Raw genomic sequence first — 12,755 nt, forward strand, 5'->3', positions numbered from 1 at the left:
CACGTTGAAAGTGGATCCTCCAATCCCACGAAAGCCTTTGGATAACTGCAGCCCTGCCTGATATCTTGATTGCAGCTTCATGAAAGAACTTGAGCCAAAACTATCCAACTCAGCTGCTCTCAAATTCCTGGCCCACCAAAATCTGTGAGGTCATAAATATATGTTGTTGCTCTAAACCATTGGGATTGAAGTAATTTGTTACTCAGCAACAGATAACTAATATAGAGAATCAGATGGTAACAAAAGTTTCAAAACACAAACTTTTTGGGACTTTTTTTCTTATCAGAAAACCCAACTGCTAAATGAAATGAAAAAGTACCATTTGGGAAAAAAACATCCCACCACAGCCAACTGGGCAGGAATTGATTTTATGGGAATTAATGGATAATTTTTTTTAAGTCTCTCATAAGGTGAGAAATTTATTTTTGAAAATATGGGTTGGGTGGACCCTTGCAGAACTTGGCAAGAAACCTCACATTAATGTCATGGCTCCTAGTGATATTTTCATGGCCTGTCTAAATACAATCTAACTCATCTTTGACATGTTTCACTGGAAAACATCACTGGACTCTCTGATAACATCAAAGCACCAAATTTTCGTATCATTCACTGCACATAAAATTTTCTATTGTTTCCAGGCTTTTATGGAAAATAAGATTTTGGCTGCCATGAAAAAGTGGTATCTTATTTATTTTCCTTATTGAATGCATGTGACAAACCTTTTTAGGGCTTAAAAATTCTGACAAAAACTTCCCCATGTAGGTCCCAGGAACCTGCTGAACTGGCCTGGCCGTGATTGCTGAGCAGCCTGACATTTCTTGCCTCTGCATCCAGATTCCTTCTTATCCCTGGGATTCTTTTTTTTTTTTTTTTTTTTATGCTTTTTCTCCCCAAGTCCCCCTAGTACATAGTTGTATAGTTTAGTTATGGGTCCTTCTGATTGTAGCATGTGGGACGCCACCTCAGCATGGCCTGATGAGCGGTGCCATGTCAGCGCCCAGGAACCAAACCATCAAAACCCTAGGCTGCCTAAGGGGAGCGTGGGAACTTAACCGCTCGGCCACGGGACTGGCCCCCCTGGGATTCTTTCTCTGCTTCGCCTTGCTGAAATCATGCCCATGTTCTCACTCACCTCATTTGCTCTTATGTCATGCAGCTTCTCTTAAATTTGCTATGTAAGAGTAATATGTCCTACCTTGGACCACATCCATTTATGATTATTCCCACATTTACTGTTTTTTGTTTGGAGTTGGAAGTTTGGAGTTAAATTCTTCTTCCCAAGAATTTACATTCCTTCTGGATTTGAATCATCCTTTATAGACCTTAACTCAAATTCTTAAAAATGGTAGGAGGCCCAAAGGTATTTCTCAAATGAAAGGTTACATGAATAAGTCCTCTATACCTCAGGGACATAGTGAGAAGTAAGGAGATTGAAGCCATTGGTAATACAAGGTTGGAAAGAGTCCTCCCAATAGGCAGGGTGATAGAAATCCCAAAACTCTCAGGTGCATCTTCAACCTGATTCCCATTTCACCTCCTAGCTCCTTTCTTCAACAAAGCATTCTATTCATTGGGAACCCACCTTTGACTTTCTTACTCTAGAAATCAATGAGAAAGTATTTACTCACAGAAAAAATTTTGTAACAAAAATTGTTGGGACAGGTTTATTTCATCCTTTATTAACTTCCAGAGAAACCTATGAAGAATTGTTTGACCTTTTTAGCTGAACTTCCTTAATACTTGCATTTCATTTGTTTAGGGGTTAATTTTATGTCACCTAATTTTTTTTGAAATATATTATTTACTACATTTATGGAGTCTTTTTTATGTCCTAATGGATTTAACTTGATTTTTACCAAGAAAGATATGAAAAAGCCTTCAGTGGTGGGTGATAGGATTTGATTTTACCCTACTTACAAGCTAATAACAGCTTGTTATTGTTTTACAGATGCTGACAGAAGACCCAAGACTCCTGGGTGAGACAAAGGACTTTTTTCACAATCTTTTATCATTTTATTTTTTTGGCATATAACATTATATTAGTTTCAGGTGTCCAACATAATGATCTGATATTTGTATATATTGCGAAGTGCTTGCCACAATGTGTCTAGTTAATATTCATCAAGACACAGTTACAAATTTTTTTTCTTGTGGTGAGAACTGTCAAGATCTACTCCCTCAGCAACTTTCAAATACACAATACAGCACCACTAACTGTAGCCACGATGCTGTACATCACATCCCCATTACTTATTTATTTTATCCCTAGAAGTTTGTACCTTTTGACCACTTTCACCAATTTTGCCCACTCCCCACCTCCTGCCTCTGGCAACCATTTGTTCTCTGTATCTATGAGCTCAGGGTTTTTTTGTTTTTTGTTTTATATTCCACATATAAGTAAGATCCTACAGTATTTGACTTTCTCTGACTTATTTCACTTAGCATAACACCCTCAAGGTCCATCCATCTTGTTGAAAATGGCAAGATTTCCTTTTTTATGGCTGAAAAATATTCCATTGTATATATACACCACATTTTCTTTATCCATTCATCCATCAGTGAACACTTAGGTTGCTTCTATGTCTTGGCTACTGTAAATAATGCAAAAGACTTTTTTAATCATGGCACAGCAAGCAGAAGGAGCTTCACGTTTGCATTGGTTCCCCTTTGCCTCCTAAATCTCATGGGGGTTGCGTTACAGGAGAGAACACTGAGTTTGGAACACTCCAACTTATAGCAAGCTCTAAGCGAACCTGTTCTTTGTCCTGGAGGGAGACAGTACTTCATCCCTCAAGGTTGCTCGCTGCTAACATAACCCTAAGAAGTAGCCAAGGTAAAGAGTGATCAGGGCCTTGCGTTCTTGGTATATCCAGCAAGACTCATGGGGGAGTATCTTTCCCAATAATCATTATTAATCCCCTTTATTTAGATAACTTTATTAAGTTTACACAGCTAGTAATATTAGATCTTGAGTTTCCTACTTCTAAATTGGTACTATTTTCAACAGACCTGCACTAATATGTAAAATATGTTTTTAAAACTTTTAATTTGATCACAGGTTTAAATGATAAATTTTGGATATTAAAATATTATTAAAGATAATAACATTATTAAATATAACATTTAATAAAATATCACCTATAATTTTACTCCATGTGATTTTAAAATATCATTAAATAAAATATTAATATATAATTATATGTAAAATCTAATTTATATATTACTAAATACAACTTCACCTGTTTTTACTCTCTAAAATGTGGCTACCAGAAAAATTTAAATTACATATATCATATGCTCACGTATATATTATAGTTCTATTGGATAGCACTGCAATAGACTACAACTCTTTTCTTTTTTTTCCTTTTAATCCTTTGTTCTTAACATTTTTTCCCTTTTTTATTAGTTATAACATACATATAGTAAATGCACCATGTACTAATCTTATGTGCACAGCTTCCTGAATTTTTACCTATGTATGTACCAGTATAGTCATCACTTAGATCAAGATACAGAACACTTCCATCACTGCAGAAAGTTCTCTCCAGCCCTTAGTCAATACCCATGACTCCCCTTGTGATAATCATCATTTTAATGTCCATCACCATCAATAAGTTTCTCCTGTATTAGAACTTCATATAAATAGAGTCACATGGTATATACTCTTTTGTGTCTGGTGTCTTGTGCTCAACATGGTGTTTTTGAGATTCATCCTCATTGTTGAGTGTATCAGTAGTTTGTTTTTTATTGCTTTGTAGAATTCCACTATATGGTTACACCATAGCTATCTATTTTCCAGTTGGTGGACATTTGGAGTGTTTCCAGTTGAGGCTATTATGAACAAAGCTGCTTGAACATTCGTGTACATATGCCTCTTAACCTTTGAAGAGAGATTGTGATCTGTCTTTGGCAAGCCATCCAATGCCCTACGCCCACTCTAGTACCTAACACAATGTCCTTCTTGATGGATATTTGTTGAAGCATGGTTTTAAACTAGCAGTGTGCTGATTTGTCCTCTAGTCTTCGTATGGAAAAAAAAAGTCCAGTGTTAGAACAAAGTTTACTCAAAGTTTCCACTATTATCGCAAATCATGAACAAATAGGTCAGGAAGTCAGTCTCCTGTATTTAAATGATCTATTTCAGTCTTGTTGCCAGTTAAAAACAGACTTGTGCTCCCAGATACATTTTAGCGACTGATTATGAAAGAATGTAGACTTTCCTACACTATTTTTTTCCCGATACTCCTACCTATTTCCTTAATCTCCTTATCCTTTTCCTTTTAACAGCAATTAAGAGAAAGGTAGGTTCTACATGGAAATAGTGTATAGATATTCAAAGAAAGACTGTATTAAACAGGGAGTGTTATTATTTTGGTAGTTAATTTCTATTTTTTTTTTTCATTTTCTCACCTTCAAGATTATTTATTTGGTAGACCACAGAAGCCAGACATCCTGGGTTTAAATCATGGATCTGAAATCATGAGCAAGACTGGAGACCTAACCCCTGAGCCTCAGCTTTCCCATCTCTACAATGGGGATATGATATCTTCCATATAGGGTGGCTTGCAGGATTAAAAGACCTAACATATGTCGGGCTGAGCTTTTCAGGAAACAGCTTTTGTGAAGCCCACTTCTCATTGGATTCATGCCTTCTTACTGCATGAGCAGCTGTTTGCGTTTTCTGTTCTTTGTCTCTCTGATAACTTGAGCATCATCAGGCATCTGTCTGCCAAGCTTCCCAAACCGTGTGCTCCAGCAGCATGGGGTGCAGCAGCAAACTCACTAACAGCCCTCCAGGATATTTTAAATTTTAAAGGGAAATAGTGATACTTGGCATCTGTCAGACAGGGAGTGAACTACCGGCTCCAAGGAATTCACAGTTTCAACATTAGATTGTGATTCATTTCTTTCATTGATGTCATATCTTGGCAAGGCTGTGTTTTCCATGGTTGCTGTGATGAAAAGCAAGTGCTGCATGAAAATCAATGTGCAACAGGATGAGGATGGCAGTATCCAGTCTGATTCCAAGGTTTGAAAAATTGCACAGTGACCAAGCACAGACATCTCATTAGCAATTAAGTACTGTTATTTAAGAATGAATAAAAATGTATTTTTTCAATTTATGCGTATTATTTTTTTATATGCCAACTAAGATGTTAGGACACAAATACTCATTAAGTTGTTTGGATCTTACTATAAAGTAGGTGGTATTTCTTAGGTCTTTCTTTTGGTCTAGGAGTGTGTGAAAAAATGACTAAGATACTAAGAGTCCCGTGAACTAGAAAGTTTGAGAACTTTTTGCTCTAATGATGTTTAACCCAGGACAGACAACAGTGATATAGATAAATGTGTAGATTTTGTAGGAGGTATATAATAACTATGTTAAATTGAAATAGTTACGATTATATCATGTAACAAACATGCTATTCCCCAGAAAACTTCTTTAATTAGCTAGTTCCTACATATTCTCAAAACTCAGTTTAAGTATAACCTTCTCTGGGAACCTACCCCCCTTCTCAGTGCCAGCTAGATAAGGAGCCTCTCATCTAGGCTTCCAAAACCCTTTGGCTTACCCCATCGTAGCATCCTAGTAATGCTGATTTTCTTTTCGCTATATGAGTTTGTTTGCATGGAGGCCAGATCTAACGAACGTTACATCTATGGAGCCTTGCAGTATCTAACACATAAAAAGTGCTCAGAAGACATTTGTTGATGAATTAATGAAACACACAGAGGAAATACATAGGTAATAGTAATCAGTGTTCACTAAGCATTTCATAGGTACTTGAAATGGTACTAAATGCCATCACATTATCTTATAACTTGAAGACTATTTAGTTATAACTTAAAGACTAGCTGGTTTGATCCTTGAGTTATGAAAGTTCAGAAAGGTGAATGGAGACAACAGAGAGCTAAGAGCAGCAGTTATTTTTGGTCATAGGGACAGGAAGGGCTGAACTTAGAATCCAGGGCTCCTACATTGTATTTTTTCTACACTACATACTGCACCTGGTCACTGGCAATTAGAGTGTAAACTTCTTCTAGACAAGATCTTCTTTTTATATTGTTCTGCAACCCTTTACAAATGGAGTCTTTAAACACCAAAGAAATAGTTACCATAGTTTATTTGATTGAGGACCAGTTTCAGGGAAACTACTGCCAATTAAAGATGGAAGAAACTTCACAACACAATGGGAAACACAGAAATATAGGAAAAAAATTTTAGAATAAATGCAGAAAAGAGTCCTTTGAATGTATTGTTGTTATTATTATTTTGTTATTGTGAACATTTCAAATGTCAATTCATTGAATTCATTCACTGTTCAATTTAAACTGATTGAGCTTTGGGGTCCACCCAGTGGCGCATTGGTTAAGTGCCCCACGTTCTGCTTTAGCAGCCCAGGTTTGGCCGGTTAGGACCCCAGGTGCGGACATGGCACTGCTTCGCATGCCATGCTGGGGCAGGCGTCCCACATATAAAGTAGAGGAAGATGGGCATGGATGTTAGCTCAGGGCCAGTCTTCCTCAGCAAAAAGAGGAGGATTGGCAGCAGTTAGCTCAGGGATAATCTTCCTAAAAAAATTTTTTTAAAAATTGATTGAGCCGCCATTATTTGCCAAGCCCTATTCTAGGGAAAACACAAATGATCTTGGAGCTTTCTGTGTAGTGGAGGAGATAGATAGTGTACAAATAATTATTAAATTGTGGTTGGAAATAACTGGCAGGAAGATAAATATGGTGTGCATTTAGAATGTATTATAGACCACCTTACATCCACAAAACTGGCTAAAACTAAATATTGTGGAGGATGTGGAGCAACTGGAACTCTCAAGCACTGCTGGTGGCAGGGCAATATAGTCCAGCCACTTTGGAAAACAGTTTAGCAGTTTCTTTGAAGGCTAAACATACACTTATGATAAGACCTAGCAATTCTAGTCCTTGGTATTTACCCAAGAGAAATTAAAACGTGTCCACACAATGACTTATACACTAACAGTTATAGCAGCTTTAACCATAATTATAAAAAAATTGAAAACAAGGCAAATGTCTATCAACAGTGAATGGGTCAACAATTGTGGTGCTTCCATACAATGGAATACTACTCAGCAATAAAAAGGAACTGACACAGCAACACACTGGATGAATCTCGTAACATTAAAGAGACAGAGAGAAACCTGACTCAAAATGAGTACCGTGTATGAAATTATGTGAAGTTAAAGAACAGGGAAAACTATGCTAAAGTGATAGAAATCAGATTAGAATTGCGTGGGGGAGGGGGCAGTAGTTATTGACTGGGAAGTTCCCGGAAGTTCCTGGAGTGATGGAAATGTGATCTATCTTCATTGGGTAGTGGTTACCCTGGTGAATATATTTGCCAAAACTCACGGACCGTACGTTTAAAATCTGTGCATTTTACCTAATGTAAATTAAACCTGTTTAAAAAAAAAAGCATTACATGGTGACCTAACCAATGGGGTCAGGAAGCAGAGATCATAATTTTTTAAAATGAGGAAGTGTATTCTACAAGGTTAAAAAAAACAGGAGTGGGAATGGGGAAGGGGGATTCCAAGTACCAGAAACTTCCCCAAGTGTTGATTTCAAGTAGGGGAAAATTTGGAAGCTTTCTATATTTTACAGGGCAGGGGCAGGGCGCAGCGACAGCGGGTGGCGGAGAACGACCGACCTGCAGAGGACGCCGACCCACTTCGACCCCAATTCCCCCCACCGGGGTCCCACTGGCCCCAGCGGTTTCCGCCGCGGCCGCTGCCGCCGCGAAGCTGGAGCCCAGACGGGCGGGCGCTCGCCGGCGTCGCGCTGACGTCACGCGCGTGCTGACGTCACCGGCGGCAGCGGCCTCTGAAGCGGGCTGGGGCTCGGGGGGCGCCGAGTTTGAGTAGTTTGGGGGCCGCTCGGCGCCTGGCGTTGCTCCCGCTGCCCGCCGCGCCCCGCGAGCCGCGCGTCGGCCGGACCGAGCGCTTCCCGCCCGTTCCCGCGGGGCGCCGCACTGGCGGCTGGGCGGCGCTCGGCGAAAGTTGGCCCCTCACGGGCGGGCTGGCGGGCGGGCGGGCGCGGCCATGGAGCCCCGCAGCATGGAGTACTTTGGCGCCCAGGTGCAGCAGAAGGACGTCGGCGGGCGCTTGCAGGTCGGCCAGGAGCTGCTGCTCTACCTCGGCGCCCCCGGCGCCATCCCGGACCTGGAGGAGGACCTGGGCCGCCTGGGCAAGACGGTCGACGCGCTCACTGGCTGGGTGGGCTCGAGCAACTACCGGGTAAGCGGCGGCGGCGCGGCCGGGCCAGGCGCCTCCTCCGCAGCCAGCCCTTTAATTCCGGACGTGCGCGTCCGGCCGGGCGAGCCCCGGGGCGCGCCTGGCGCCTCGAAACCACCCGGTAAAGGGGAAACCCATGGACTGGGGGGCCTCTGCCGCGCCCGCACTGGCTAGCCTCCCTCTCCGAACGCGAGCAGGGGACTGACTTCCCACCACGACCAAGTTTTCCCCCACTTGTGAACAGTGACAAATTCAGCGATTCCGTGACACGGTGCGGAGTTACTTGACATTAAGGCCCAGTGTTTAATCATCTTTTCAAAAAATCACTAATAATTTACACACACAAAGGGCCCGAAGACTTTTTACATTTGGTTGTACCAATGTAAACATTACCTAGACCAAGTCATAGGACGTTAGGATACAATTTTTCAGTTGAAAAGCGGTGTCAAGTTAATTCTTCTTCTTAGTGATTTTTATCCTACTTAATCTCCTGTTTCCTTCTTTCTTTCTTTTTGATAACTTTTGTGTCTCGAAGGTTATGCTCTTCCTCTCTAAGGCATCTTTAGAGCTGAATCAGGCTCCCGATTAAGTTTATCTTTAACGAAAAGATACTGACCCCAGGCCATTATTCTTTCGTTTTTCGTTTATTGTCGGCAGAAAGCAATTGAACGCTCTCTGTCATTTTATTTTGCCGCAGTTGAGGACTGGCTGGGATTTGAAACCGTGTCCTAGCGGGTTAGCTAATGCTGAAGACAAAAAATAGAAGGATGGGGTACAAGAAGGAATGAGTGTTTCCGAAGGGCCGATAGTAGGCAGGTTGTAATGCAGCCTCGTTGGGAGACCAGGTTAATATTCTGTGATTAGCCTAGTGCTGTAGTTTTTAGCAGTTAGTTTTCTTTCTAGTCTTCTGGTGGCAGTGTTGCTTTAAAATGCTGGCCCCAACCTCCTGTGGATGAAGTGATTCTTTTTAGTAATATATACTTACAACCCAGCGAATAAGTAGGCTGTACTTTGAAAGCTTTATCATTATAGAGAAGAAAAGCAAACTCTAGAATTATGCAGATTTAATAGTGAAACTTATATGAGATTTTGAAGGTTTTGACTTTTGTGAGGATAATTAACAGTTTGAGAATTAACCACCTTGATGCTCCATTACATACTATCTCTTTATTATCATTTTTTAAAACTTTGGGAAAAGTTAGTGTTTAATAATATATCATTACTGGTTGGGGGTTTAGTCTTTTTTCTTTGGAAGAAACAAGCTAAATTTACTTACAGTGTAAGAAGAGCATGTGTACACTCAAGATAGTTGATTTTATGTTGCAGCATAGGCTGTTGTAGAAAGTCAGCTCCTTGGTAATGCTTGTTCCCCTTCCCAAGTGAAGGTTGTTCTGTCACCTTCTCCACTGGCTGTGGTGACTGTTGTGGGCCATCTCATTCTTCATAAGTACCGTCAGTGAATGCAGTTGAGCAGTCCCAGCACTTGAAACACTCTTGGCTTCTTTTTTTCTTCTTCTTCCCAAAGCCCCCCAGTAGGTAGTTGTATTTACTAGTTATAGGTCCTTCTAGTTGGGCATGTGGGACACCGCCTCAGCATGGCTTGATGAGTGGTGCTAGGTCTGCGCCCAGGATCCAAACCAGTGAAACCCTGGGCCGCCAAAGGGGAGCGTGTGAACTTAACCACTTGGCCACAGGGCTGGCCCCTCTTGGCTTCTATGATACCACAGTATTCCAATTTTTCTTTTGTATCTCTAAGCACTGCTTCCACTCAGTGCTATGTTTTTCCTTTAACTAGTCCTTGAGAGTTCTGATCCATCAGGGATCTGACCCAAGTTCTCATCTCTTTACTACACGTTCTCTCCATGCTCCTCACTAGATACTGCAGCCAGAGATAATTTCAGCAATCAGAAGAGAACTGCTATAGGCTCCCACAGCCTTATCTACATACTTGTTTGTAGCTGTGCTCGTATATTCTACCTTCTTCTCTGTTACAATGAATGAATTGTCTATCTATCTCACTTATACCAGTCCCTTCACATGCGTATTAGACCCCATGCCCTCTTGCCTACTCAAGGACATTAATTCATCAATTCTGCTCTCTCCTTCCTGAATCATTAGTTCTCTCCTTTCTACCAAATAGTGTATAAAAGCTTTTATGACATTGTCAGAGAGAGGGGATTCTAATTACTTTCTTATTTGGGTTTTATAAGCTTAAATTACCAAACTAGGTCATCATTTTTTTCTCAAGATAGAGTGAACATATTTAACTCTTTTGGAAAAGTTTATCATAGAATTTTTTGAACGTACACACAAATAGAGAATTGCACTCAAATTTCAAATTGTGCTGAATAAAATAGCATGTTTCTTTGGATTTGATAGTACTTCAGGTTTTGAGTGTCTTAATGATTGTCTTGCTTCACTGAATTTGAATGGCTATACTATATGCTGGATGTTGTTCTAGATACTAAAGATTTAGCTGTGAACAAGACTAGTAAAGCGCATTCATTCAGCCTCATTTGGATATTTATTGAGGACCTACCATGTGCAGGCACACACTTTTCTAGGCGTTTTGGACACAATAGTGAAAAAGAAGAGAGAAATCCTTGCCTTTGTGGGCTTGGATTCTAGTGGAGGGAGAGCGATCAACAAGATAAATGACTAAAATCTACAGTATGTTAGATGGTGATAAATGCTTTGGAGAAAAGCAGTGAAAGGAATAGGGAATGTTGGGCAGGATGCAAATGTTGGAATTTTAAATAGTTGTCATTGCAGACCTCGCTGAGAGGGTGACTTAAAGGAGATGGAGAGTGAGATCCCTGCTGTCGTGGAGATCCTATTAGAGGAAGGCAGATGGGTGTACAAATCAGATAATTTCAGGTAACAAGTACTTATAAGTCAACTGATGTCAAAGAATGAGGATAAGGTTAGACTATTTGGGGTAATCAAGGAGGTGAGGTGAAATTTGGGTATAGACATGAAAGAAATGTAGGAGTGAAGAATGGTTTAGGCAGAGGAAGCTGCAAATGCAGAGGCCCTGGTTCTGTTAAGGAACATGAGAAAGGCCAGTATGGCTAGAGCTCACAAGTGAGTGAGGTGTTAAGAAAGATGACTTTGGGGAGGCAGGTGGAAAGAGCCTTATAGGATTTTATTCTGAATCATTGGAGGGTTTTATGTAGACTGGTGGCTACTCTGTCTACTTCACAGGGTAGACTGTGAAGGAGCAGCAGCAGAAGCGGGGTGGCTAAGGCTGTTTTGGTAGCAATGGCAGTGCTGAGAAGTGGAAGATTTGGGGGGTGATGTGGTGGTAGAGCCAGCAGGACCTCCAGTTGGATTGAGTGTGAGGGTCGAGAGAGGAATTAGGGATAACTGCCTTGCTTAAGCACCAATAGAGTGAAAGACTGAAATGGGGAAGACTGAGAGAACAAGCTGGGTGAAGGAAGTAAAAAGTTTGGTTTGAGAAGGTTGTTTAAAACCCAAGTTGAGATGTTAAATAGACGGAGTCTTGAGCTCAGTGGAGAAGTCATAATTGGAGATTAAAAATAGGGAAATAGGTATGTATGTAATGTATATGCTCTGGCATTTGACTTTTGCTAAGGATAGTCCTGTAATTTCAGGAGTCCCCAAATTTTAAAGTGGTATTATGGCAGTAAAGTTTCCCTGCTAAAATGCAGTTAAATATGGTCACCATTTGAAGAGAGCTTAGTATCAGGCACTGTCTCCAGTATGTTATTTGCATTAATCTCATTTTAATCTTTAAGATGGCCTTAGAAAGTCAGTCTTATTGTTTTCCTCATTTTGTAGCATCTTGCCTTAGGTCATAGAACTGGTGAATTGGTGGAGGAGTACTTAAACCTAGGGAGATTAGGATTTTCCTTTTCTGGACTTTTGTAAACCTCTTCAGTATGCAATATTTGTCAGCAGTACATTCACTTTTTGTAATATCTATCTGCAACTATAATAGTAAGTTGACTCTAAAACCGGAGAAAACGGTAAACAGCATTCATGTTGTAACTATGTAGTGCTGGGCTAAGTAATGTGCTAGGATTTCCAGTCTTTTCTTGGAATCCAAAATCACAGCTCCTTTGCCATTTGAAGGATGATACTTTCCAATGTCAGTGTCTCTTTGCTTGTATTTCTTAAAATCATCATTTTCTTAAAATACACCATGTTTTAGTTTGCTAAAAAAATGTTTTGAGATCTGTATTTGTGTATATGGATCTTGCCTCCTCCTTTTACTTGCCATATAGGAAGAATGTCCAGGTTATTTTTAACTTTTTACTATTAACATTGTCTTTTTTGTTGTCACCTTGTATATGTGCATGAGAGTTTGTCTACGGCAGTGATTCTGAACCCTGTCAGATGCAGTACCCTCTTTTAATGCCCTCTTTACAATCCTGAAATAAAGTTTATAGATAATACCCAATACAGATAATTTTTAAAAATCCCAATAATGTCCTCACTATGCTATAAAAGAAAATTACACATAAT

The 12,755-nt window shown here is 40.3% G+C and overlaps 1 protein-coding gene across 38 annotated transcripts in view; it reads left to right on the top strand.

Annotated features, from left to right (window-relative positions):
* Positions 1-7,552: 7,552 nt before the first annotated feature.
* Positions 7,553-12,755, top strand: part of CLASP2 (cytoplasmic linker associated protein 2) — a 164,783-nt gene continuing 159,580 nt past the window's right edge. For all 38 annotated transcript variants that reach the window (XM_070492367.1, XM_070492372.1, XM_070492369.1 and 35 more), the window contains exon 1: positions 7,553-8,270. In XM_070492367.1, coding sequence (XP_070348468.1) covers positions 8,076-8,270 — 195 coding nt within the window. In that variant the 5' untranslated portion in view covers positions 7,553-8,075. The remainder of the gene's footprint in view (positions 8,271-12,755) is intronic.

Source organism: Equus asinus, chromosome 21 (genome assembly GCF_041296235.1).
Source record: "Equus asinus isolate D_3611 breed Donkey chromosome 21, EquAss-T2T_v2, whole genome shotgun sequence".
Taxonomy (NCBI): Eukaryota; Metazoa; Chordata; class Mammalia; order Perissodactyla; family Equidae; genus Equus; species Equus asinus.